Source organism: Elephas maximus, chromosome 3, assembly GCF_024166365.1.
Source record: "Elephas maximus indicus isolate mEleMax1 chromosome 3, mEleMax1 primary haplotype, whole genome shotgun sequence".
NCBI classification, from domain to species: Eukaryota; Metazoa; Chordata; class Mammalia; order Proboscidea; family Elephantidae; genus Elephas; species Elephas maximus.
In genome coordinates this window covers 42,434,976-42,460,069 of record NC_064821.1, presented here as the reverse complement: position 1 = coordinate 42,460,069, position 25,094 = coordinate 42,434,976, and the positions used below count along the sequence as shown (strand labels likewise).

General features: G+C 49.5%; 1 protein-coding gene across 1 annotated transcript; it reads right to left on the bottom strand.

The window, feature by feature from the left end:
* Positions 1 to 450: 450 nt before the first annotated feature.
* On the bottom strand, positions 451 to 22,594 carry CCDC27 (coiled-coil domain containing 27). The gene is given in 12 exon segments (XM_049875499.1): positions 451 to 579; positions 871 to 975; positions 5,623 to 5,835; positions 6,499 to 6,576; positions 11,412 to 11,542; positions 11,829 to 12,219; positions 12,632 to 12,733; positions 13,855 to 14,034; positions 17,915 to 18,072; positions 19,372 to 19,482; positions 21,383 to 21,515; positions 22,478 to 22,594. Coding segments are annotated over 12 exon segments (1,848 nt in total).
* Positions 22,595 to 25,094: the final 2,500 nt, after the last annotated feature.

Genomic DNA, 25,094 nt, shown 5'->3' with positions numbered 1-25,094 from the left:
TGCCCAAGGGATTCCACCAGCCCATCAGCGCCCCAGCCAGGCCAGCCCCATGGCGGAGGAGTGGCACAGCGCCCTGCCAGCTCCAGGGCGTGTGTGCGGCACCGAGAGGAGTGTGTGAGGGCTAGCTGAGTGCTGCCACCCAGCACCTTGTGCCCTGCAGCCCGGGACAGCTGGAGGGATCCTTGCCCAGTGTGAGGCTCCCCAGGGAGGACCCAATGGCATAGGCTGGAAGTGTAGACTCCCAGTGAGCCGCTGTGGAATGGGGCAGGGGGCATGGCTCCAAGGTTGCAGAGACCCAGAAGCCTGCATGTGGCACTGAGAAGAAGAAAAGCTGGAGACCACTGCCAACAATAGAGTTTAATTCTGAACTAGAGGGCGGAGCTAAGCTGCTCTCCTGAGCTGGTTTCTGGCCTCTGCCGGACTGACCACGCTGGGCGTGCTGGGCAGGACCTACTTGGAAGTTGCCTTCTTGGGTTTGCTGGGCAAGGAGAGTGAGACATCCGATTGGCTCATGGGGGGCACTTTCACACCTTTCTGCTTCAGCTGGTTGTAGTAGTCGGTTCTCTCTGAGATGACCCTCTAGGGCAGAAATGCAGCCTGCCTAGGGGGCAGCTTGGCGCTCAGGCCCCCGAGCAGCTATCCTTGCTGGTGGTTAGAGCTAGACCGTCAGGTGAGTCTGCGTGAGCAGAGGGACGGCCCTGGGGTATGTAAGTCCATCTCAAGGAGAACCTCATAGTAAGAAAAGGTGGATGAGCAGAGGACAAGAATGGGGTCCCCAGAGTTCAACTCAGGCCTCTCCCCTCTGCCACCTGCCTGCAGATCCTGAAAGCATAGCCCAGGATGAGGACACAGCCGAGGGCTGGGATATACCTGTAGAGCCTCCAGGATGTCATTGTCAGAGATCTCGGTGACCAAGGACTTGACCCCTGTGATGTTGAAGGTGGCCTGGATGATCTTATTTCTTAGTCTTTCAAGCTATAAGCAAAGAAAAATAGCGATCACATGCCTTTGCCAGAGAAAGGCACCCATAACCTTATCTAATCGTAGGCCTCACCCTCACTATTCATGGGTTTAGGAGTCCCTGGGTGGTGCAAACAGTTAATGCACTTGGCTGATAACCAAAAGGTTGAAGGTTCAAGTCCACCCAGAGGTTGGAAAAATCAGCCACTGACAACCCAGTGGAGCAGTTTTGCTCTGCTCTGACACACACGGGGTCGCCAGGAGTTGGAGTTAACTCCGCAGCAACTAGTTTTTCAAGGCTTTAGAAAGTAAGAACTGAGGGTCAAAGAGGCCAGTGTGGCCAGCCTGAGATCTAGAAGGTGCCAGCTCAAAATCCAGACCCGGGTTGCCTAACACCAAAGCCCAAAGGCTGTCTACGACACCACCTTTTGGTTTTGTTTTAATTGAAAAAGTAAAACCTGCGCATGGTTCAAAACACAAACACGAAGAGTACAAAAGGTCCGCATCGACTCCCAGGCCTCTCTCTCCTGCACGGCCTCTCTACAGGAAGCTCGAGGAGCAGTCTGTTGCAGCCACCTAGAGACACCCTTCTTGCAAGGACGTGGGAGGCATTCGGTTCAGTGGTCCCTCCCTGTTGGTACACGTGGCACCCTCCTTTTCACATTGATTATGAGATTCTCTGTGGGGTGGACATACATAAGGATTGAACCAGGCCCCTGCAGACACACCCTAAGTGGTTCCTGGTCTTTTGCTGCTACAAACATCCTGGTGCATATGGATGGCCCCATCTACCTCCCCAAAGGTGAGCCAGTCGTGCCCCCAGAAACTTGAGATTGTTAGTTGTGGAGCTGACCCCTGACTCTGGGCGACTCCATCCACAATGGAAAAAAATGTTGCACGACCCTGCGCCATTCCCATCATCAGATTGTTGTGATCCATAGGGCTTTCATTGGTTGATTTTTGGAAAGAGATAACCAGGCCTTTCTTCCTAGTCCATTTTAGTCTAGAAGCTCTGCTGAAATCTGTTCGGTATCATAGCAACACACAAGCCTACATTGACAGGTGGAATCAAACCTGGGTCCCCTGCATGAGCCCTCAGTGTTCAGGAGCCCAGACCATGTGGAAATCACCTGGGCAGCACCCAGCTGGAGACTCGGCTCTGCCTAAGAGAGCTGCAGGCAAGTCCATTTGACATCTCGGACAGGGTTTGAGTGGCAGCACCAACATTACAAGCCCCTGGGCCTCCAGTGAGAGTGGGGATTCCTCGCCTTCGTTTCACTATTTACTGAGTGCCCACCCTGGGCCAGGCCCTATGCTAGGTGCTAGAGCAGCTGAGGGAACCAGGGTCTTTCTTGGTCCCTGCGCCAGAAATGTCTACATCCGGGTAAGGGGGAGGATGGCCACCGGGGCCTCATTCCGCACTCATGACTCATAAGTCTGCTGACCTCAGACTTAGCTTTACAGTCTTTCTCAACAACAGAGTCCCAGGCTCTTCTGAGTCAAAGTGAGCTGTTGCTGTTCGGTGCTGTTGAGTCAGTTCCAATTCATAGCAACCCTATATACCACAGAACGAAACACTGCCCAGTCCTGTGCCACCCTCACAATCATTGTTACACATGAACCCATTGTTGCAGCCACTGTGTCAATCCATCTTGTTGAGGGTCTCCGTCTTTTTTGATTACCCTCAGCTTTAGCAAGCATGATATCCTTCTCCAGGAACTGATCCCCCAGGTCCAAAGTACGAGAGACGATGTCTCACCATCCTTGCTTCTGAGGAGCACTCTGGCTATACTTCTTCCAAGACAAATTTGTTCGTTCTTCTGGCAGTCCATGGTGTACTCAATATTCTTTGCCAATACCAAAATTCAAAGGCGTCAAGGTGAGTAGGCACACAAAATGAAATTATAGTACACACCCTTGTGGTATAACGCTCTAGGTGGGAATGCTTACAGGTTGGAAACATAATTTTCTAAAAGTTAATACGTGTGCGGTCCTCCATGATGCTGTCAGAGTCAGCCGGAAGGAGGCCACCCAAACAGGAAAGACAGCAAAGCTGAGTTACGGTTGGCATTCTTGGTGGGTGGGTAGGTGGGTGGGGCAGGAGGGGAAAGGTGATTTCAAAAGCTTACATGGACCCTTGTGCATTGCTGGTGGGAATGGAATATGGTAAAGCCACCATGGAAAACAGTTGGTGGTTCCGCAAATAGTTAAAATAGAATTACCATATGACCAGCAATTCCACTCCTAGGTATGTACCCAAAAAACCTCAAAGCAGGGACTCAAACAGATATGTGTACACCCATGTTCATTGCAGCACTATTCTCCGCAGCCAAATGGTAGAAACAATCCAAATGCCCAACAGCAGATGGAGAAACAAAATATGGTCGATCCGTACAATGGAAATGAAGATCCGATACATGCTACCGCATGGGTGAACCTCAAAAACATCATGCCGAGTGAAATAAGCCAGACACAAAAGGACGAATACTGTATGATCCCGCTTACATGACACATCCAGAATAGGCAAATACATGAGACAGAAAGTAGATTAGAGGTTACCCAGGGGCTGGGGGGAGTTATTGCTTGAGGGGCACCGAGTTTCTGGGTGGGGTCATGACATAATTTTGGAAATAGTGGTGATGGTTGCATGATATGCCGCGTATAATTAATGCCACAGGGTTGTGCACTGAATAAATGGTTAAAATGGTAGATTTTATATTCTTTGATGGTTATGAGAGTGGGGAGGGAGGGAGGGAGAGAGGAATTCACCAATTAGATAGTAGACAAGAACTATTTTAGGTGAAGGGAAAGACAACACACAATACAGGAGAGGTCAGCACAACTGGACTAAACCAAAAGCAAAAAAGTTTCCTGAATACACTTCGAAGGCCAGCATAGCAGGGGTGGGGGTTTGGGGACCATGGTTTCACGGGACATCTAGGTTAATTGGCATAATAAAGCCTATTAAGAAAACATTCTGCATCCCACTTTGGAGAGTGGCGTCTGGGCGCTTAAACGCTAGCAAGTGGCCATCTAAGATGCGTCAATTGGTCTCAACCCACCTGGAGTAAAGGAGAATGAAGACCACCAAAGATACAAGGTAATTATGAGGCCAAGAGACAGAAAGGGCCACATAAACCAGAGACCAAATCAGCCTGAGTGCAGAAGAATTAGATGGTGCCTGACTACAACTGATGACTGCCCTGACAGGGAACACAACGGAGAACCCCTGAGGGAGCAGGAGAACAGTGGGAAGCAGACCTCAAATTCTCCTAAAAAGACCAAACTTAATCGTCTGACTGAGACTAGAAAGACCCCGGGGATCATGGTCCCCAGACCTTCTGTTAGCCCAAGACGGGAACCATTCCCAAAGCCAATTCTTCAGACAGGGATTGGACTGGACTATGGAATAGAAAATGATACTGGTGAAGAGTGAACTTCTTGGATCAAGTGGACACATGAGACTATGTTGGCATGTCCTGTCTGCAGGGGAGATGAGAAGGCAGAGGGGGTCAGGAATGGACCGAATGGACATGAAAATAGAGCGTGGAGGGAAGGAGTGTGCTGTCTCGTTACGGGGAAAGCAACTAGGAGTATATAGCAAGGTGTATATAAATTTTTGTACAAGAGACTGACTTGATTTGTAAACTTTCACTTAGAGTACAATAAAAATTTTTTTAAATGGTAAATTTTAAGTTATGTATATTTTACCACAATTAAAAAAAAAATTTTAAGTCTGCATGAGCGCAGTCTTTACATTTGCTGGATTTTGGACTCTCAGTCAAGGTCGGCTCTCTGCTGATGTTCCTTTCGGCCACCTGGTCTCTTGAGTAAGCAGCATGCATCCACTCCACCCCCCTTGTGCCTTTGCTCACATGAAACATGGCGGCCAAGAGTGGGCCCTGCAGTTAAGGCTGGTTATGTTCAAATCCCAGCACCTCCTCTTAGCAGGCCTGGGGCCTTAGGCGCGTTATTGATCATCCCTTGTGTCCGTTGCCCTATCTGTAAAGTGAGTATAACAACAGCACCTACTTGAAAGGGTTAAATGAGTGTAATATCAATGAAGGGCTCAGAACAGCCCTTAGTCCATCGTATATGCTCTATACATCACAAATGCCAGGTTCTGACTCGCGTCAGAGTAGAACTGCACTCCATGGGGTTTTCAATGGCTGATTTTTTGGAAGTAGATTGCCAGGCTTTTCTTCCAAGGTGCCTCTGGGTAGATTCAAACCTCTAACCTTTCGGTTAGCAGCTAAACGCATTCTCTGCACCACCCAGGGACTCCATAAATTACAAATAGGCATTATTATTATATCTGCTGTACCTCGGCACCTTTCTTCTTCCTGGCCAGCTGTCCAAATCCTCTTGCCTCTTCACAGCCCAGCCCCAGTCCCATGTCCCTCATAAACAGGGTGGTCCCTGCCTACGGAGCTCCCCCCTGCCGCTACTACTAAGTTCCTGTTCTCCTCCATGCCCTCACTCCCGCCCTGCCAACATTTCTCGAGCGTCAACTCCAAGGTGGGAGCCGGGGGACAAGGGGAATATCCAGAGCCCTGCCCTCTCAGTGTGCGCGCTCTACCTCGGTTGGCAGTGGGCAAGGGCCCGGTGTCTGCGCCGCCAGCTGCTGGGCCGAGACCCTCAGGAGGAGGGAGCTGGGCATACCCTGGCCTGGGCGCTCTCCAGGGCCACACGCGCCTGCTGCTCCGCCTGCTGGATCAGCTCGTTCTTGCTCTGCAGCTCCTCCTGCAGCTGCTTCTGCCTCTGCAGGTGGTTCTGGTGCAGGGTCACCTGGGCCTGCAGCTGCTGCACCTTGGCGTCGTACTCTGAGATGATGTGGTCACGTTTCGTGAGCTCATTCTCCAGCTCCAACACTTCCTGGGGGGAGAGCCGGGGAGGAGAGAGGAGTGGGGACATTGCGTGTGTTCCCCGTCCCCATCCTCCTAGCCCCCAAGAAATGGTGGGCCACTCTCCCTGGGGTCCAACTCAAATCTTGAGCCAATGACTGCAAGGACCCACTGTGTGGGTAGGCTGTCCTGAGACTTGTCAAGTGGGAAACTGCCTGAAATAAGTGGTAAAACCTGCTGCTGTTGAGTCAATCCTGACTCATAGAGACCCTATAGGACAGAGTAGAACTGCCCCGTAGGGTTTCCAAGGAGTGGCTGGTAGATCTGAATTGCTGACCTTTTGGTTAGCAGCCTGAGCTCTTAACCACCACGCCACCAGGGCTCCAAAACAAGAGGTGAAACCAAAACCCAAACCCGTTGCCATCGAGTTGATTCCAATGCATAGCGACCCTATAGGACAGAGTAGAACTGCCCCATGGGGTTTCCAAGGAGCACCTGGTGGATTCGAGCTGCAGACTTTGGTTAGCAGCCATAGGACTTAACCACTTTGCCACCAGGGTTTCCAGAAATAAGGGGTACTGCCTAAAAATGGCTCAGCTGGTTCTCCCAGCTTCATCTTGCCCCGTTGCCATATACCAACGAATACAGTCACTTCAGGGACCTGGATGACCATTTAACAACACCCAGTGCTCACCTGTCGGAGGAGAAGGTTGTCCTTCTCGATGAGCCCCATCATTTCGTCATGTTTTCTGCCTTCTCGGAGGTTGGAGAACTGGAAGGCAGGCAGAGGGGTTGGCTTAGGGGACTCCCAGGTAGTGCAGACAGATTGAACACTGGCAGCTAACTTCTCCCTCCCTTTGTTGTTGTTGTCATTGCTAGCTGCCACGGAGTCAGCTCCCAAATCATGGTGACCCCCTGCACAGTAGGATCGGACCACTGTGATCCACAGGTATTCACTGGCTGATTTTCAGACATAGATCACCAGGCCTTTCTTCCTAGTCTGTCTTAGTCTGGAAGCTCTGCTGAAACCTGCTCAACATTGTAGGATATACAAGGCTCTCCTGACAGAAGGGTGGTGGCTGCTAATGAGGCGCATTGGCCAGGAATGGAATCCAACCCGGGTCTCCCCACAGGAGGTGCGAATTCAACCACTGTACCACCACTGCCCCCCTGTCTCCCTAAAACAAAACAAAAAGCCCAAACCCACTGCTGTCGAGTCGATTCCGATTCATAGTGACCATACAGGACAGAGTAGAGCTGCCCCATAGGGTTTCCAAGGCTGTAATCTTTACGGAAGCAGACTGCCACATCTTTCTTCTACAGTGGGGTTTCTGTAGAGGATGCAGAGAAGAAAAGAGAACTCAGTATTCAAAACCAGTGGAAGATGGAAAGCAAATGGATAAGTGGTATCAGACATAGCAGATCCAAGAGACAGGGGTCCTGAGCTGGCATCAGGGAAAGCTGACAGCCAGCCTAGTTCACACTACAGGGTCCCTGAAAGTCTCAGCCATCACTCTTCTGTCATTTTGTCACACTGTGGTGGCTTGTGTGATTCTGTGATGCTGGATGATTTGCCCCCAGTATTTCAAATACCAGCAGGGCCACCCATGGTGGACAGATTTTGAGCTTTTGGACTAAGACAGACTAGAAAGAAAGGCCTGGCAATTTATTTCTAAAAATTAGCCAATAAAATGCCTATGGATCACAACAGGGTACTGTCTGATATAGTGCTGGAAGATGGGTCCCTAGGTTGCAAGACACTCAAAATAGACAGTGGCTGAAACAAGGGAGTCGAGCATACCAATGATCATGAAAATGGCACAAGACGAGGCGACATTTCATTCTGTTGTGCATGGGGTCGCCATGAGTTGGAACTGACTCAATGGCAACTAACAGCAATAAAGTCTCAGAAATCAGTGACATCAATTTTTCCTAGACATGGAGGCTAAGATGAGGGAGATTAGTAGACTCTTGTTTCAAAAACAGTAAAAGCCCCAGATTGGCTTCTCACTTCAAGCCACTGGGCACCTGGCCCTTCCCTGGAGGTCTGGGGCACAGCAGAGGGTCTCTGGTGGAGACACCCCAGTCCAGGTGTGTGCATACTGGGGCTGAAGTTGGACTCCCAGCTGCTCCCCAGCAAGTCAGCAGCTGGGCCTTTACCTTCCAGACAATATATTCTGGATTTCAGGGGAATCTGACCAAACCAAGAGGAAAGGCTTAGAGATGCTGCCATGAGAGGCTCCCGGGGGCAGACTACCCAATAAGCAAGATAAGCAGGGTTTACTTGCGCTTATTTCCCAATCTGTAGGGAACAATTTCACGTGGGTTTCACCAGGTCTAAAGTTAGTAAGTAAGCACAAGGAAGTCCGTGTTTACCTTGCTCACTGGGTAACCCGTCCTTGTCAGGGACTGTAAATTTGAAAAGAGGCTTTGATTCTGTTGGAAGGTGCTGTGGGACTGGGAGTGAGACAGATGCCAGCCATACCTAGAAGCAGAACCTTTGATGTGGTGAAAAATGTAAAATTGTTCACTATGGATAATCTGGTAAGCACAGTAAGCACAGTGCTTACCTTGCCTGTGGGATAATCTGCCCCTGGATGCTCCAATTGCAATGGCCAAGCACCTACTCTGCGGTGAGCACAAAGTTGTCACCCCTTCCCTCACACGTGCTCAGAGCCTCCAGTCAGCTCTGACGCTGAAGCAAAGTTCTAGGATGAGTGATAGAAACCAAAAACAAACTTGAAGAAGGAATCTGTAGGAACAAGTAGGAACATGCAAGAAATTAGCAAAAAAAAAAAAAAAAAAAAGACAGCTATAAGGAGTGTTCTCATCAATGTAAGAGAAGATACTGCAAGAGAACAAGACAGACTTGGAAATTTAAAACACTATAACAAAATTAACAGTCAATAGCACGTCTGCTGATAAAGTTAAGGAAAGTAGAGCAAAAGAGATGAGATGAATAGGAAGGAACAGATATGAAGAAAAAAAAGGGAGCAGAGGGCCAGAACAGGAAGTCCAGCAGCCAAATAATTATTGCAGAGGAGAGTTCATAGAAAACAGAGTGAAGGAAATAAAAATAATATAGTAAAACCTGCACAAGCCGGAACCCATGTAAGGTGGAAACCTGTCAGAGAAGGAAAAGTCAAATATTTTCCACGAATAGAGAAGGAAGGGAGCCCTGGTTGTGCAGTCATTAAAGTGCTCATCTGCTATCCAAAGGGTCAGCAGTTCCAACCCACCAGCCACAGTGAGGGAGAACAATGTGGCTGCTTGGCTTCCATAAAGGTTTACAGCCTTGGAAATCCTATGGGGCAGTTCTAGTCTGTCCAATAGGGTCACTTTGGGTCAGAATCAACTCTATGAGTTTGGGTTTTTTGGTTAATAGAGTGATAGAAAAGCAGTGAGACTGCACCCTGTCAAAGGGGGAAAATGGGCGAGACCAGGAAAAACAAGGTAGTCCCTTTGTATTCCAGCTTTCACAGGTTTCACTGATAACAAAGGAAAATTTGCAACAGTAAAAGACACAGATTCAAAGGGCCACTGAGTGCCCAGCACAATGGATGAAAATAGACCCTCAAAAAGGCATACCCTTGTGAAGTTTCAGAACACTTGGGACAAAGATAGGATCTTACAACTTCCCAGAGAGAAACAAACAACACCCAAGAACATGTCATGCACAAAAGAATCAGTATGAGTTTGGACTTCCTACCAGCAACCCTAGAAGCCAAAAGATAATGAAGCAATGCCTTCCCAATTCTAAAGGAAAGTGTTTTCCAAGCCGGAATTCTGTATTCAACCAAATTTTATGAATGGGTAGAGTAAGGACATTTTCAGACACATAGTTTCCCCCAAAATTTACCCTCTATTCATCCTTTCTCCAAAAACTACTGGAGGATGTGCTCCACCAAAAATGCAGAAGTAAATCAAGAAAAAGAAGATGGATGCAGCAGTTTCTAAGAAATTATGGTTTCTGAGTCTTAAATATCATTTCACAAAATTTTTGCTTTTAATAAACAAAAACAGATCTAGCCAAGTCGATTCCAACAGATCTCAACCCCACATGGTTTTCATGGCTGTGACCTTTCAGAAGCAGATCACCAGGCCTTTCTTCTAGTGCCATTTGGGTGGGTTTGAACTGCAAACCTGACAGTTAGTAGCCCAGGACTTAACCATTTGCACCACTCAGGGACTCCATGCTTCCATAAAAACCCACCACTGTTGAGTCAATTCTAACTCAATGCGACCCTATGGGACAGAGTAGAACTGCCCCATATGGTTTCCAAAGAGTTCCTGGTGGACTTGAACTGCCGACCTTTTGGTTAGCAGCCGTAGCTCTTAACCACTACGCCACCAGGGTTTCCACGCTTCCATAGCTGTCCTAATAATATAAAGACAGTATCAATCTCACTGACATTATGATGAATAACATTGGGAGGGAGATGGATGGAAAGGATGCCCCTATGTTGGGGAAGCACAGAATGAAGGAGGAAAGCATTAGGTAATGCTTAACACCAAGAAAAATCAAGAATGGGAAATGTCAGCATTCAACTGAGGAATCCCTGGGTGGTACTAACGGTTAAAACGATGGGCTGCTAACTCAAAGAGTGGCGGTTGGAGGCCACCCAGAGGCGCTCAGAAGAAAGTCCTGTGATCAATTTCTGAAAGATCAGTGAATGAAAACCTTATGGAGCACAGTTCTACTCCACAACACATGGGGTCACCATGAGTCAGTGTTGGCTCCGTGGCAACTGGTGGTAGAGATACGGAAGGAGATTCCTAAAGAATCAGCTAGAAGAGTTGAAAGCAGTTGCCTTGGGAGAAGGGAAAATGGGCAGGAGCAGTCGGAGGCTCCTGTTTTTCATAACAAGCCTCGTGGAACTCTGACTCTTAGAGCTGTGCGCACGAATAACTTTGATAAAAATGAAAATTAAACACACCTAACAGCAGCAGCAACAAGGGGCAGGCTCAGCAGAGTACCAAGCTCTCTACACATGGATGGCTTATCACCCCTGGGACTCAGGGGCCAGGCGATGCTTGGAAAGTGCCTGACAGCAAACTGGCCCAGGAGCCAGGGACACTGCTCTGAGCTAGAGGGCAGAGCAGAGCTGCGGGTGGGCTCCCCACAGAGCTGGAGTGAGTCCCAGCTCTGCCCCCTCTCCATTAGCCACATGATCCTGGACAGGTTAAGCTCCCCAAGTTCACTTTCTCAATCTGTAGGATGGGATGAAGGGTGCTCACCCTGAGCCTGCTGGGAGGGAGAGTGAACGCATGTGTGCCAAGCCCTCAGTGGGTGTCACTAGGGTTGGCCACCTTGTTGGACATGGCCTAGTGCTCAGTGGGCGTTACTAGGGTTCAGTCACCTTATTGGACATGGCTTAGTGCTCAGTGGGCATTACTAGGGTTCAGTCACCTTGTTGGACATGGCCTAGTGCTCGGTGGCCATTACTAGGGTTGGCCACCTTGTTGGACATGGCCTAGCACTCAGTGGGTGTTACTAGGGTTGGCTACCTTGTTGGGCATGGCCTAGTGCTCAGTGGGTGTTACTAGGGTTCGTCCACCTTGTTGGACGTGGCCTAGCACTCAGAGGGAGTTACTAGTTTCGGCCACCTTGTTGGACATGGCCTGTAGCTGATTCTTCCGCTCTCGCAGCTCCTTCCGCAGCATCTCGTTCTCCGTGTTGATCTTCTGCAGCTGGGACTCTTGGAAATCCACTTGTCTTTGCAAAGATGTAATAGCTCCTGAATGAGCAAAGGACAGGGGACAGCAGAGGGGGTGGGGGAGAGCAAGATTGGATGATGAAGAATGTGAAGTAAGGGGCCGGCATCCCTGGGTCAGCCTGGAGGTGCTCCATGCCCCCCTGGGGCCCAGGCTGGGCTCCCTCCCTCAAATTGCTGGAAGCTAACAGTACAGGGCAGACCCTGCTCCCCTTGCCCTCAGAGGAAAGCTGGCTGCGCCTGGGCACTCCCACCCATGTCCGCTCCGGCCCCTTCCCCAGCTCAGCCCAGCAGTGGTGATGGGTCCCACCTGTCGCCAGCAAGTATCTGCTCCTGGTGATCTCCAGGTCGCACTGGATCTCCTGGACCACCTGCCCGTACTCCTCCAGCCTGGCCAACAGCTCATCTTCAAAGGCCTCGTCCGGCGAGTATGTCCTCCTCCTCTGGATCGCCTCTTCTCCCTCCTCAGCCAGCTCCTCTTCCACTACCCTCTCCTCATCCTCGTCCTCTTCCTCTTCCTCACCCCCCTCCTTTTCCTCGTACGATTCCTCCTGCTCAGCCCCCTTCTCACCTGCACCCCCCTTCGCATGCCTCCCCTCCACCTGCTCAGCAGCCCCCGCCAAGTCCTCTTCCTCCTCGCCTCCTCCTCCTCCTCCTTCCAGGTCCTTGTCCTTCTCTGCTGCCATATAGTCCTCCTGCATCTGCGAGAGGGGGGACATGTTGGGCAGGGCTGGGGGCTCCCCCAGGGAGGGGGGCTCGGACAGTGGGAGCGCATTCATGTGTGGGGCTCAGGAAGGAGCTTCACTCCAGGCTGCTGCAGGGATCCAGAGAGAAGGGGGGCACCCACTGGGCACTGTGCCCCACGCCAGTCAGGCACACCTGTGACTCATACCTCTGCTGGCAAGAAGCCGCACCTGGCCTGTATTCTCAGGTGGGTGCACCTCAGGTGTTCCCCTTGAGGGGACTGGGGGCCTACACCAGGGGCCACCTGAGGTCAGGGCTGCAGGTGGCGACAGCCTGGCCAGAGCCAGCATCACGTGGGAAGCCCTGGAGGAGAGGGGCTGGCTCCTGCCCTGGACACACCTGTGCGCCTGCCTACCGGGCACCGCACACCTGCTTCCAGCGCGGCAGCAGCAGCTACTCCTCATCGTCCCTGCAGACGCCCTGCAGGATGCTCACCTGCCCGAGCTTGGCCTGCGCCTCGGGCAGCCACTCCTGCAGGGAGCCCATGTGGTCCCCCAGGGCTTCAAACTGCTCCGGCAGCTCCTCCAGGGCTATATGCTGTGGTGATCTGTCCTCCTGGCACGGGGGCAGCAGCTGCTCTGTGTTGAGGCAGGGGGACCCGAAGTCCTCCTGCCAAGGGGTCAAGGAACAGCTGGGTGAGGGGGAGGGTGGGCCAGGCGGCAGTTTTGCAATAACTGGCACTCTCATGCAGAGGGCTGAGGGGGCGGGTCCCAGACATGCCGCCTGAATGTTGCCAGGCACTGTGTCTATCACACCTATCTAACAGGTCCTGGGAGGCCAGGGAATGGGGAATGCAAGGTGGCCCTCTCAGCCTCCCCAGACTCCTGCCCACCGCCCCCTCCCCGCCACTGCCATCAATGTCTGGGCAGCTCTCTTGTTTTGGGGACTCTGCTGCAGGCTGAAACCTCGCACCCCTTCATGCCCGCCCAAACCTCAGCTCAGGCTGTATCCTCAGCAAGAAGAAATCAGGCCTTAGGCCCAGCATCTGCTCACACGAGGCCCACAGTACACCTCCACAGACCTGCTCCCCAGACCCTCCCTCCACCCAGTGCTGGGCAGGCAGCACCACCCACCCCATTTCAGACAAGGGCACTAAGGCCAGGTCAGAAGCGTCCCAGAGCCAGAGAGTGGAGGGAAGGGACAGCAGCCAGGACAGGAATCCAAGCCTGCTGCGTTAATTGTCCAGCTGCCCCAGTGACCAAGATACAGCCTACAAAGCAGCCACAGCAAGCCTGGGCCATCCTCCTGCAGGGAGACCCTCTCCGCCCAGGATTTCGGAGCTGCAGGCAACCCCAGCGGTGAGCTCAGGCCCTTGTTTTACAGGTCAGGGAACTGAGCCCAGGCCATTTTAGAAAACAGCTCGAAAGCAAATAGAAAGCAGAGCTGGAACAACCCTCGACATCTAGGCATCAGCTCAAAGCTCTTTTTCTCTAACTCGCCTCTGGATTCTGGCCTCTTGTCAAAATTCTGGGAGCCATGCCTAGCTCGAGCGAGGACTGGTTGGCATTGAGGGTGCCTGGGGACTTGCCGAGCCACCAACGACATGGGTGCGTTGCAGCAGTGCCTTCACTGCCTGCCAGTTGCTGGCTCACCTGCAGGCCAGGTAACACGGACATCTCCCAGCCTTTGCCTTTGAGAAGGCATTTCAGCTGCTTCTTTAAGGCCTCCTTCTCCTCCCGAAGCACCAGGATCTCCTCGTCTTTCTTCCGGCTCTGCACCTCCAGCTCTGACAGGCGCTGGACTTCCTTACCCAGCATGAACAGGCAGTTGTCCTGCGGAAGAAAAGGGCAGCCTGTGTGGACATGCACAGCCTCACCGGCTTTCTTCCCACCCACCTCCTCCAGGCTACCCCTGGATAGTGGCTCCGGGCCAGGAACAGCAGACCTGCTGATCTGGGACCCCAAAGTCCTGGAATCACGGTGCGCACTTCTAGCCATTTAAAGCAGCCGTGCCCTGTGGCCTTGTCCCCTCTGCGTCTGTTTCTAAGTTGTTGTTGTTAGATACTGTTGAGTAATTTTGACTCATAGTCATCCCATATAATAGAGTAGAACTGCTCCACAGGGTTTTCTAGGCTATAATCTTCATGGGAGTAGATCACAGGTCTTTCTCCCATGGAGCCACTGGGTGGATTCTAACCCCCGACCTTGTGCTTAGCAGCCTAGTGCTTAACAGTTGTACCACTATGGCTCCTAAAAGCAGGTCCTAAATCAGCTCCAGAAGATGCACGGGCAGCCTTCCTTTCAGGTCTGGTTCCCAGCCTGCCTCCTCCACTGTAGCTGAAGGACATCAGTCCTCTCTGTGGCTCCATATATAAACAGCAATGCTTTCCAAGAGCCACCTCTCACCCGAGGGCTTGCCAGGGAGCTGTCCCTCTGTCCCTCAACCTTCAAGTCCCCCAATTCTTCAAAAGTGAAGGCAAAAGTAAAGATGCTTTCAGACAAACAAAAACTGAAAGAATTTGTCACCAGCAGATCTGAACTTCAGGAAATACGAAAGAGGATTCTTCACGCAGGTGGAAAATGAACCCAGATAGAATTCTGGATAGGAAGATAACTAGAAAATCCCCAAATGTTTAGAAATTAAGTGATGTGCTTCTACATAATCCATAGGTCAAAGAAGAAATTGCAAAGGAAGTTAGAAAATATTTTGAAATGGATGAAAACAAACACAAACATATATATAAAAATTTGGCGTGCAGCTAATGCTGTGATTAAACACAAATTTATAGCCTTAAAATGCATATATTAGGAAAAAAAAAGTTGAGATCAGTGATCTAAGTATCCATCTCAAGAATTCAGAAAAGAAACTCCAGGTTAAATCTAAAGAAAGTAGGAAGGAAATAATAAGGCAAAGTGCTAGAATTAATGATGTAGGGAGGGAGAAGAGGAAGGGGGAGGAAAATGAAAGAATGATAAATCAAATATGGCAACATTTTAACCTTTGGGAAATCTGATTGAAGCGTATATGGGAATTATTTGTATTATTCTAACAATTTTCTTTACATCTGAATTATCAAAATACAAAGTTAAAGGAAAAAAAATAATGCAACAGATCACATTTTAAGGAGCCCTGGTGATGCAGTGGTTAAATGCTTGGCTGCTAACCAAAAGTTTGGAGGTTCTAACCCACCCAGCAGCACCGTAGGAGAAAGGCCTGGTGATCTGCTCCCAGAAAGATTAGTCAAGAAAACCCTATGGGGCCATTCTACTTGGTCTCATGGGGTTGTAATAAGTCGGAATTGACTCGATCGCACCCAACAACAACAATCACATTTTATTCCCCGGACCATGGTGAATTTTAGAGATATGTATATGTTCCAAACTAGTCCAATAATTACTGGAGGAAAGCAGCTCATCTCGCTTCCCTCCAGGTAGCTGGGCTGGCATGATGCAAGCTTTGTTACAGCTGGTGTCTCCCTTGCAACCAAATAAGAAGAGCTTACCTATGACGGAGGCCAGCTCAGAGGAAAGCAGAGGTGAGAGAAATAGAACCCTATTGAGACCATCTGAGCTCCTGGAGACAACCATACCTGCAGCTCTTCCCCTGAACAGCCTGAGTACAGGAGCTGGGAAATCCCCTCTTAGTCACCTAGTACTGCTGTAACAGAAATGCCACAAGTGGATGGCTTTAACAAACAGAAGTTTATTCTCTCACAGTCTAGTAGGCTAGAAGCCCGAATTCAGGGCCTCATTTCCGGGGGAAGGCTTTCTCTCTGTCAGCTCTGAAAGAAGGTCCTCGTCATCAATTTTCCCTTGGTCTAGGAGCTTCTCCAAGCAGGAACCCCAGGTCCAAAGGACTCGCTCTGCTTTCTTGGTAGTATGAGGTCCCCAACTTTCTGCTTGCCTTCCTTTCCTTTTATCTCTTGTAAGATAAAAGGTGATGCAGGCCACATCCCAGGAAAACTCCCTTTACATCGGACCAGTGATGTGAACTGAGTAAGGGTATTACATCCCACCCTAATCCTCTTTAACATAATCTAATCTTGCCTCAGTAACCAGGTACAGAGATTAGGATTTACCACACATAAGAAAATTAAAATCACAAAATGGAGGGCAACCACACAACACTGGAAATACTTGTCCTAACCAAGCTGACACATATTTTGGGGAACACAATTCAATCCACGACATCTCCTATCTGCTGTTTGAGTTAATAACAATCCTGCAATGAACATCCTTTGGCATCTATCTAGGTGGATTTATTTAATTATATCCTCAGGCTGTTTCCCAGAAGTGGAATTGCTTGGTCAAAGGGTATAAAAATGCTTTAAATGGTGACTCTATTATAAAATGTAGAGGCAGTGTGTAAGAATACAATAAAATAAATACTCATGAGCTCACACCATCTGTGAAATTGTTTCCTCCTTCATGACTCCCAACTATCCAAAATTTTGTGTTATTGATTTTCATAATTTTAACTAAAATCACCAGCTTAAAAAAAAAAAAGGATGATATAGAAAACACACACTAGAGGGAATTGACAAAACTGGAAGTTGATTCTATGAAAAGACTTTTAAAATTGATAAACACCTAGCAAGACTGATAAAGGAAAAAAGAGAGATTGCACAGATTACCAATATCAGGAATGAAAAAGAATTTTCCTCACAGAATCCACAGATATTGGAAGTATCAGAAGAGGCAGTCATTCAAACAGAACAAGGGCCTCTGCCTGGTTTAAAATCAAGAAAGGTATGTGTCCTGGTTGTATCCTTCCACCATACTTATTCAACCTGTATGCTAAACAAATAATCAGAGAAGCTGGACTATATGAAGAAAAACATGGCATCAGGATTGGTGGAAGACTCATTAACAACCTTCAAATATGCAGGTGACACAACCTTGCTTGCTGTAAGTGAAGAGGGCTTGAAGCACTTACTGATGGAGATCAAAGACTACAGCCTTCAGTGTAGATTACATCTCAACATAAAGAAAACAAAAACCCTCAAACTGGACGGTTTTTGAACTCCCAGGAGGTGGGAGCTTCCTGGGCTGAGGTCCCTGGACCTCTGCCATGGTCACAGTCACTCTTCTTTGTCCAGCAGTGCTTCTATCTGTCTCCTCTATCACTGCCATGGTTAATTTCACGTATCAACTTAGCTAGACTGTGGAGCTCAGGTGTTTGGCTAAACACTAGTCTGGTTGCTGTTATGGAGTTGTTACGTGTATTAAATCAGTTACCCTTTCAGTTACCAGTTGATTGCTTTAGCCACTGCACCTCCAGGGCTCCTTTCGTAAACATAGATGAAAATAAAATAATAATACCACAATGCGTTGAGGTACATAAATCTTTGCATATAAAAACTTTTTTTTTTCTTTTTTTTAAGACTACACTCTCCCAAGTGGACTTACTGGGTTAAATGGTGATTGACTGTTGAAAGTTCAGGGTAGGCGGTGACAAGCTGCCCTGGAGGATGTCACTCCACCCAGCCAGGTGAGGATGCTTGGGGGCCAGACATTTGTAACATATCTGATTCACAAAAGCCAGTGTTGTGAGTCTAGAGAGCATTTCAGGCCACCTCTGGGGACCTGCTTGATGCAGCTGAACAGAAGCTAGGTGCTCAATACCTGCTTTGGGATGGGTGTGGTGCCTGTACTGGGAGGGTGCAGACCAAGTGAGGGTGGCCCAGATTTTGCCCTAGTCCCTGGGGCCTACCTTCTCGTGGATGACCGAGATGTACCAGGGCATCTTCTTTCTTGGGTAGGTCTGGGCTGCGACTGGACTGCTGGGGACTGGGCTCATTATCTGGGATTTGCTCTTTCTTTGCAAGTAATCGAACTCACAGGCACTCTTACTGAAGGGCAGGAGGTGCCCTGTTGAGAAAATAGAGCAGATGCAGTACCCAGCTCGCACCCAGGAGGCGGGAGCTTCCTGGGCTGAGGTCTCCTGACCTCTGCCATGGTCACAGTCACTCTTCTTTGTCCAGCTGTGCTCCTATCTGTCTCCTCTATCACTGGGATGGTTAATTTCATGTTATCTACTTGGCTAGACTGTGGAGCTCAGGTGTTTGGCCAAACACTAGTCTGGTTGCTGTTATGGAATTGTTACATGTTATTAAATCAGTTACCCTCAAGTAAAGCAGGGTACTTTCCATAATGTGCTCTAATGTAGTGCAATGCAATGTAAGCGTCTTTAGTGTAATGTAATGCAATGCAATCATTTTCCATAACGTAATCTAATGTAATCACCTTTCACCTAATGTAATGTAATCACCTTCCATCATGTAATGCAATGTAACCCTCTTCCATAATGTAATCTAATGTAATGTAACCAACCAGTTGAAGGCCTTGAGAACAAAAAGAGAGTTTCCCTAAGGTGTGTTCTGCTGCCAGACTATAGACATTTTGGCCCTATGGGCCCCCCTGAATCACATGAGCCAAGTCCTTTAAGTGAATCTCCCTCTGTTCTCTGTCTCTGTCTGTCTGTCCGTCTCTCTCTATATATACAACTCACTGTTCTTTTTCTCTGGGGAATCCTAAGACAATAACCCTCATAAAATTCAGATACTTGCATCCTTATTTGCTGAGTGTCCCTCCCTCCCGTCAGACACCTATTTCCCAAGCACGGCGATAGTGACTGCTGTGAACACCACTGCATCCCCCAGGTGAGCCTCAGGTGCGTGTTGAGTAAATGCAGGAGTGAATCAGAGCATCTTCCAGACCCTCAGCCTAAGGAAGCCAACCCTGGGAGCCAGGAGAGGAGGACCATCCCGAGGCTGCCCCGTGCCCTCTCTTTGGGCTTTAGCTTCCCATCATTAAACCGAGGGAGGGGGCCTGCCCAGGTCCCCAAGCCTGAGGGGAGCTGGTCACCAAGGCTCTCGGTTCCCTGGCATCGAGACCAAGAAGGAACTATCCCCGTGTGGATTTTTTCTTTTGGAAGAAAGCAAATGCAATTGTCCATAAGACAATGTTCTGTGGGTCACCTACTCAAGGAGGGATGCATGCATGGGCCCCTGCAGAAGGGACGCAGGGCCCAGTGGGGACGAGGTCATCAACCCCAATTTTGCCAAAGACAGGCACCACCATCCTGGGGAGATTCCTGCAGTAACTTGGTGACAGCAGAGGTGACTCTGTGGGGTGGTTCATGCCAGTGCCGGGCAAGCCCCGCCTCACCATCCACATTAGTATCCGAGCACTGTCGGCCAGAGAGCTTGCCTTCGGTCATCTTCCAGGTCTCTGTGCTGACACTCAGCTCTCTGGGCAGAGCAGCTGCCACAGTCGACCCTGCGGAGCATTAGAAATGCCAGCTGGTAACCACTGCGCCCTTATCTCCTCATTATCTCAGGACGGGGGTTATTATTGGCTTGTTGTTAGTTGCCACTGAGTTGATTCCAACTCATGGTGACCAGATGTCTGCAGAGTAGAACTGCTCCCCAGTGTTTTCAAGGCTGTGATCTTTCAGAAGCAGATTGCCAGGCCTTTCTTCCAAGGTGCCTCTGAGTGGGTTCGAACCACCAATCTTTCAGCTGGTAGTCGAGTGGTTACTGTCTGCAGCACCCAGGGACTCCTTCACATTAGGTAAAGATGGCATTTTTCAGTGGGTACATGGGACAAGAGTAGCAGGGTAGAATCAAACTCCAGTTATGCCCTCCCGCCCACCACGGTGTGTCCCCCTGAAATAGGCCCAGGGAGGTTTAATCTTTGCGCCCTGGGCCTCCTCCCCAGGAAGAGTGGACCCCCCTTTCCTGTCTGTAATAATGGCTCCTCCTGAAAGTCTTGCCAACGCCCTTCTGCCTCGGGACTGGGCTCACTCAAAGGCAGACCCAGTTTACGCCCAACAGTGCCCATGCACCATGTAGACAGACCCCACACCCAAGGCCTGGATGGTCCTGTGGCCGCTCCTGGAGACCTGCCCACAACAGACCCCTCCTCCTCCAGGAAAGCAGTGGAAGCGCTTCAAGCCTGGATGGTGGGTGGGGCCCCATGCTTCTCAATGACTGCCCGCTGGCCTTTCTGGACAGGACCCAGCCAGTCATGGGTCACAGGCAGGCCTAGGAGCCCTGGTGTGCAGTGGTTAAGTGCTTGGCTGCTAACTAAAAGGTCAGTGGTTCAAAACCAACAGCAGCCCTGCAGAAGAAAGATGTGGCAGTCTGCTCCTGTAAAGATTACAGCCAAGGAAACTCTAGGGGGCAGTTCCACTCTGTCCTACAGGGTCACTATGAGCCGCAATCGACTCAATGGCTACGGGTAAGGATGATATAAGGAGCCATGATGGTGCAAATGGCTAAGCACTCTGCTGCTAACTGCAAAATTGGCAATTCGAACTCACCCAGAAGCTCTGTGGGAGAAAGGCCTGGCGATCTACTTCCGTAAAGATTACAGCCAAGGAAACCCTAGGGGGCAGTTCTACTCTGTCACATGGGGTTGCTGTGAACCTAAATCGACTCCACGCACCTAACAATAACAACAACAAGGATGATACGGTGCGTGGGGAAAAGGAACAACTCGAGTCTGGGAGCCAGGGGTGCATGCCGTGGCCTCTGGCTCGTCAGCCCTTCCCTGAGCCTCGTATTCTCCATCAAAACAACGAGTGTCTAGAAGAGACAGGTGATTAGAGTCCCTAGGTGGTGCACACAGTGAAAGCACTCAGCTGCTAACTGAAGTGTTGGTGGTTCAAGTCCACCCAGAGGTGCCTTAGAAGAAAGGGCTGGCAATCTCCTTCTGAAAAATCAGCCATTACAAACCCTATGGAGCACCATTCTGCTCTGATACGCATGGAGTCGCCTTGAGTCAGAGCTGACATGACAGCAACTGGTTTAGCCTTATATCTGTCTTTCCTGAAGTTTCCAGAACCTTCAGCCATCTCCCTCTCCCCCTGCCCTAACTCTACCGAATCTTTGGTGAGTGGGACAACAGAAAAAGCAAGAAGGCTGGGAGACAAATAATACTGCTGAGAGTGAGCAGAGGAAAACTGTCTTCCTCCCTCTTTTTCCCTCCCTCCTCTCCTCTCAGCCTCAGCTGCTTCTTCCGACTCCTGCTTCTCCCGCAGAGAGTGAGTCTTCAGCTACATCTGCCAGGCACGCTGGACTCAGGCCACTGCGTGAAGGCTGAGGGGCCATGTGCCAGGAGGCACTGGAAGGAGGCGGTTGTCATACAGCAGCAGACCCTCAGTGGTAGCTCTTACCGTACTGAGACGTGGATGTGGCTCTGGTGCTAAACTGGGGACAGCCAGGACGCATGAAAAATGCCTTTCGCAATTCTTCCACTTGGGATGCAAAGCCAGCGTCACTAGGGCTGGGGACATCCTTGATTTCACTCTGGCAGGGAGTAAAGAAGACATCACACAGAGAAATGGCTTGGGAGCCCCTCTTCCACTGAGAAGTATAAAAGGCTCAGTTATGTGGGTCTCTCCCCTCTCCTGGCACACCAGGGCACTTAGTAAAAATAGTGCGTTGTATGCTAAGTCCAGGACAACACGACTATTCAGAAGGCCCTGAGGGACCCTGGGCTGGCTTTCTGAGACCCCCTCTGTGCTGGGCTGGCCAGAGAAAGCCAGTATAGGTCTGCCAAGGGAGAAGTGGCCCAGAGCAGCTAATTCCCCAGGAGAAACCCATAAAGATGGGGAACTGAGGCACCAATTCCCCCAGAGAAACAAGCCTGGATGAGAATGAGAGGGGTTTGCTCCACCGGTGCCACTCCATTCCTGGAACTGCCCACCGTTTATCTATTGATCGCCAAGACTTATTTGGAATGCTCTGAAAGGAGCCCTGGTGGTGCAGTGGTTAAAGTGCTTGGCTGCTAACCAAAAGGTTGGCTGTTGGAATCCACCAGCTCCTCCACGGGAGAAAGATGTGGCAGTCTGCTTCCATAAAGTTTTACAGCCTCGGAAACCCTGTGGGGCAGTCCTACAGGGTCACTATGAGTCGGAACTGACTCAGTGGCAGTGGGATTATTTTAATGGACTGACCAAGGAGCCCCGGTAGCACAATGGTTAAGCGCTCAGCTGCTAACTGAAAGGTTGGTTGTTGGAATCCACCCAGCAACTCCATGGATGAAAGACCTGGTGATCTGCTCCCATAAAGATTACAGCCTAGGAAATGCTATGGGGCAGTTCTACCCTGTCCCATGGGGTTACTATGAGTCAGAATCGACTTGGCAGCGCACAACAACAATAGCAATAACAATATGGGCTGAGACTCAATGAGGTCTTTTGTTAAGGTAGGAGACGTGTCATCTCCTGGATGCTGGGCTCACTGGGCCATCCTCTCTGGCCCCGTACCATCTTCTGGTAGTAGTGGCTGGTGACCCGAGTTGACTTGCTGAGGGAGGGCCGGTTGCTGTCCAGCTTCCATTCCCGGCTGGCGACACTCTTCAACGCAGTCAGACCCTTCACCATCGTGTTGGGTGCCTTGCCACGCCTCTCGGATGTGTTGTTTTCCTTTTTGAGTAGCATCAGGAAGGTGAGACGGAAAGACTAAGGCTGTCACGTGGATGACAAGACCCTGGCTGCTCCTCTGGACCTCTCTCGGTCTGAGGCAAGGTGTCAAGGTCAGTGTACAAGGTCAGTGTGGGCTCAAGCTGGAGCCTGCCGACTAGTACGGGCAGGAAGGCCAGATTCCACACTCTACAAGCCCACGTCCTATTGGATTCTGGGAACAGAGTATGGCATCACAGATGTCTCCATAGAAACTGGCATGTCATTCATCTCAATGTTCTGCAATTAGGAGAAGAAGCTGGGAAGGGGACCTGGAAGTACCTCTCACCAAGTCTCAGCATGTTACAGACACACTAGAAGGGACCAGAGGCTTTAACAGCCATCTTCCTTTTGTGGTTTATTTAATTTTTTATTTACTTTAATCATCAATATTTTACCTTATTTAAAATATTGAAGCCACAATGGGATAGCAGGTCACACCCACTAGGATGGCTATTATAAAAAATAATAATAATAATGGAAAATAACAAGTGTTGGTGAGGATGTGGAGAAATTGGAACCCTCATGCATTGCTGGTGGGAATGTAAAACGGGGCAGCTGCTGTGGAAGACATTGTGGAGGTTCCTGAAAGAGTGAAATATAGAATTACCATAAACCAAACCAAACCCATTGTCACTGAGTTGATCACAACTCATAGGGGCCTTATAGGACAGAGTATGGTGGCCCAGAGTACAACAGCCCCATAGGGTTCCCAAGGGTATAATCTTTACAGAAGGAGCCCTCATTGCACAGTTGTTAAGCACTTGGCTGCTAACAGAAAGGTCAGCGGTTAGAACCCACCAGCCACTCCAAGGGAGAAAGATGTGGTAGTCTGCTTCCATAAGGATTTACAGCCTTGGAAACCCTATGGGGCAGTTCTACTCTGTCCTGTAGGGTGGCTAGTAGTTCGAATTTACGTGACAGCAATGGGTTTAATCTTTGCGGAAGCAGACTGCCACATCTTTCTCCCACCGAGTGGCTGGTGGGTCCTAACTGCTGAGCTTTCTGTTAACAGCCTGGTGCTTAACAACTGCACCACCTGGGATCCTTAGAATTACCATAAAAAACAAACATGACCCATCAATTCACTTCTAGGTACACCCAAGAGAATTGAAAGCAGAGACTCAAACAGGTAGGTGTACACCAACATTCATTATTCAGAAGAGCCAAAACGTGTTAACTCAAGTGCTCATCAGCAGATGAGTGGATAAACAAAATATGGCATGTATACAGAATGAAATATTATTCAGTCATTGAGAAAGGAAGTTCTGATGTATGCCATAACATGTGTGAACCTTGAAAACATGCTGAGGGAAATAGGTCAGACACAAAGGACAAATACTATATGGTACCACTTATACGAAATATCTAGAATAGGCAAGTGCATAGTGTCTTAGTTACCTAGTGCTGCCATAACAAAAGATACCACAAGTGGGTGGCTTTAGAAAACAATTTATTGTCTCACAGTTCTGGAGGCTAAAAGTCCAAATCAAGTTCTCGGCCATGTCAATTCCTTCTGTGAGCCTCTCTTCTTATTTCTGGTATCTGTTGGCAGCCCTTGGTGTTCCTTGATGAGTCTTACCCCCCTCCCCTATGTGTGTCTCTAAGTCTATTCTGCTCTTTTTTTTTTTTTTAATTTTTATTGTGCTTTAAGTGAAAGTTTACAAATCAAATTAGTTTCTCATACAAAAATCTATATACACTTTGCTATATATACTCCTAGTTGCTCTAACCCTAATGAGACAGCACACTCCTTCCCTCCACTCTCTATTTTCATGTCCATTCGGTCCATTCCTGACCCCCTCTGCCTTCTCATCTCCCCTCCAGACAGGACATGCCGACATAGTCTCATGTGTCCACTTGATCCAAGAAGTTCACTCTTCACCAGTATCATTTTCTATCCCATAGTCCAGTCCAATCCCTTTCTGAAGAGTTGGCTTTGGGAATGGTTCCCGTCTTGGGCTAACAGAAGGTCTGGGGACCATGATCCCCGGGGTCTTTCTAGTCTCAGTCAGACCATTAAGTCTGGTCTTTTTATGAGAATTTGAGGTCTACATCCCACTGCTCTTCTGCTCCCTCAGGGGTTCTCTGTTGTGTTCCCGTCAGGGCAGTCATCAGTTGTAGCCAGGCACCATCTAGCTCTTCTGGTCTCAGGCTGATGTAGTCTCTGGTTTATGTGGCCCTTTCTGTCTCTTGACCTCATAATTACCTTGTGTCTTTTGTGTTCTTCATTCTGCTTTGCTCCAGGTGTGTTGAGACCAACTGACGCATCTTAGATGGCCACTTGCTAGCGTTTAAGTGCCCAGATGCCACTCTCCAAAGCGGGATGCAGAATGGTTTCTTAATAGATTTTATTATGCCAATTGACTTAGATGCTCCCTGAAACCTTGGTCCCCAAACCGCCACCCCTGCTATGCTGGCC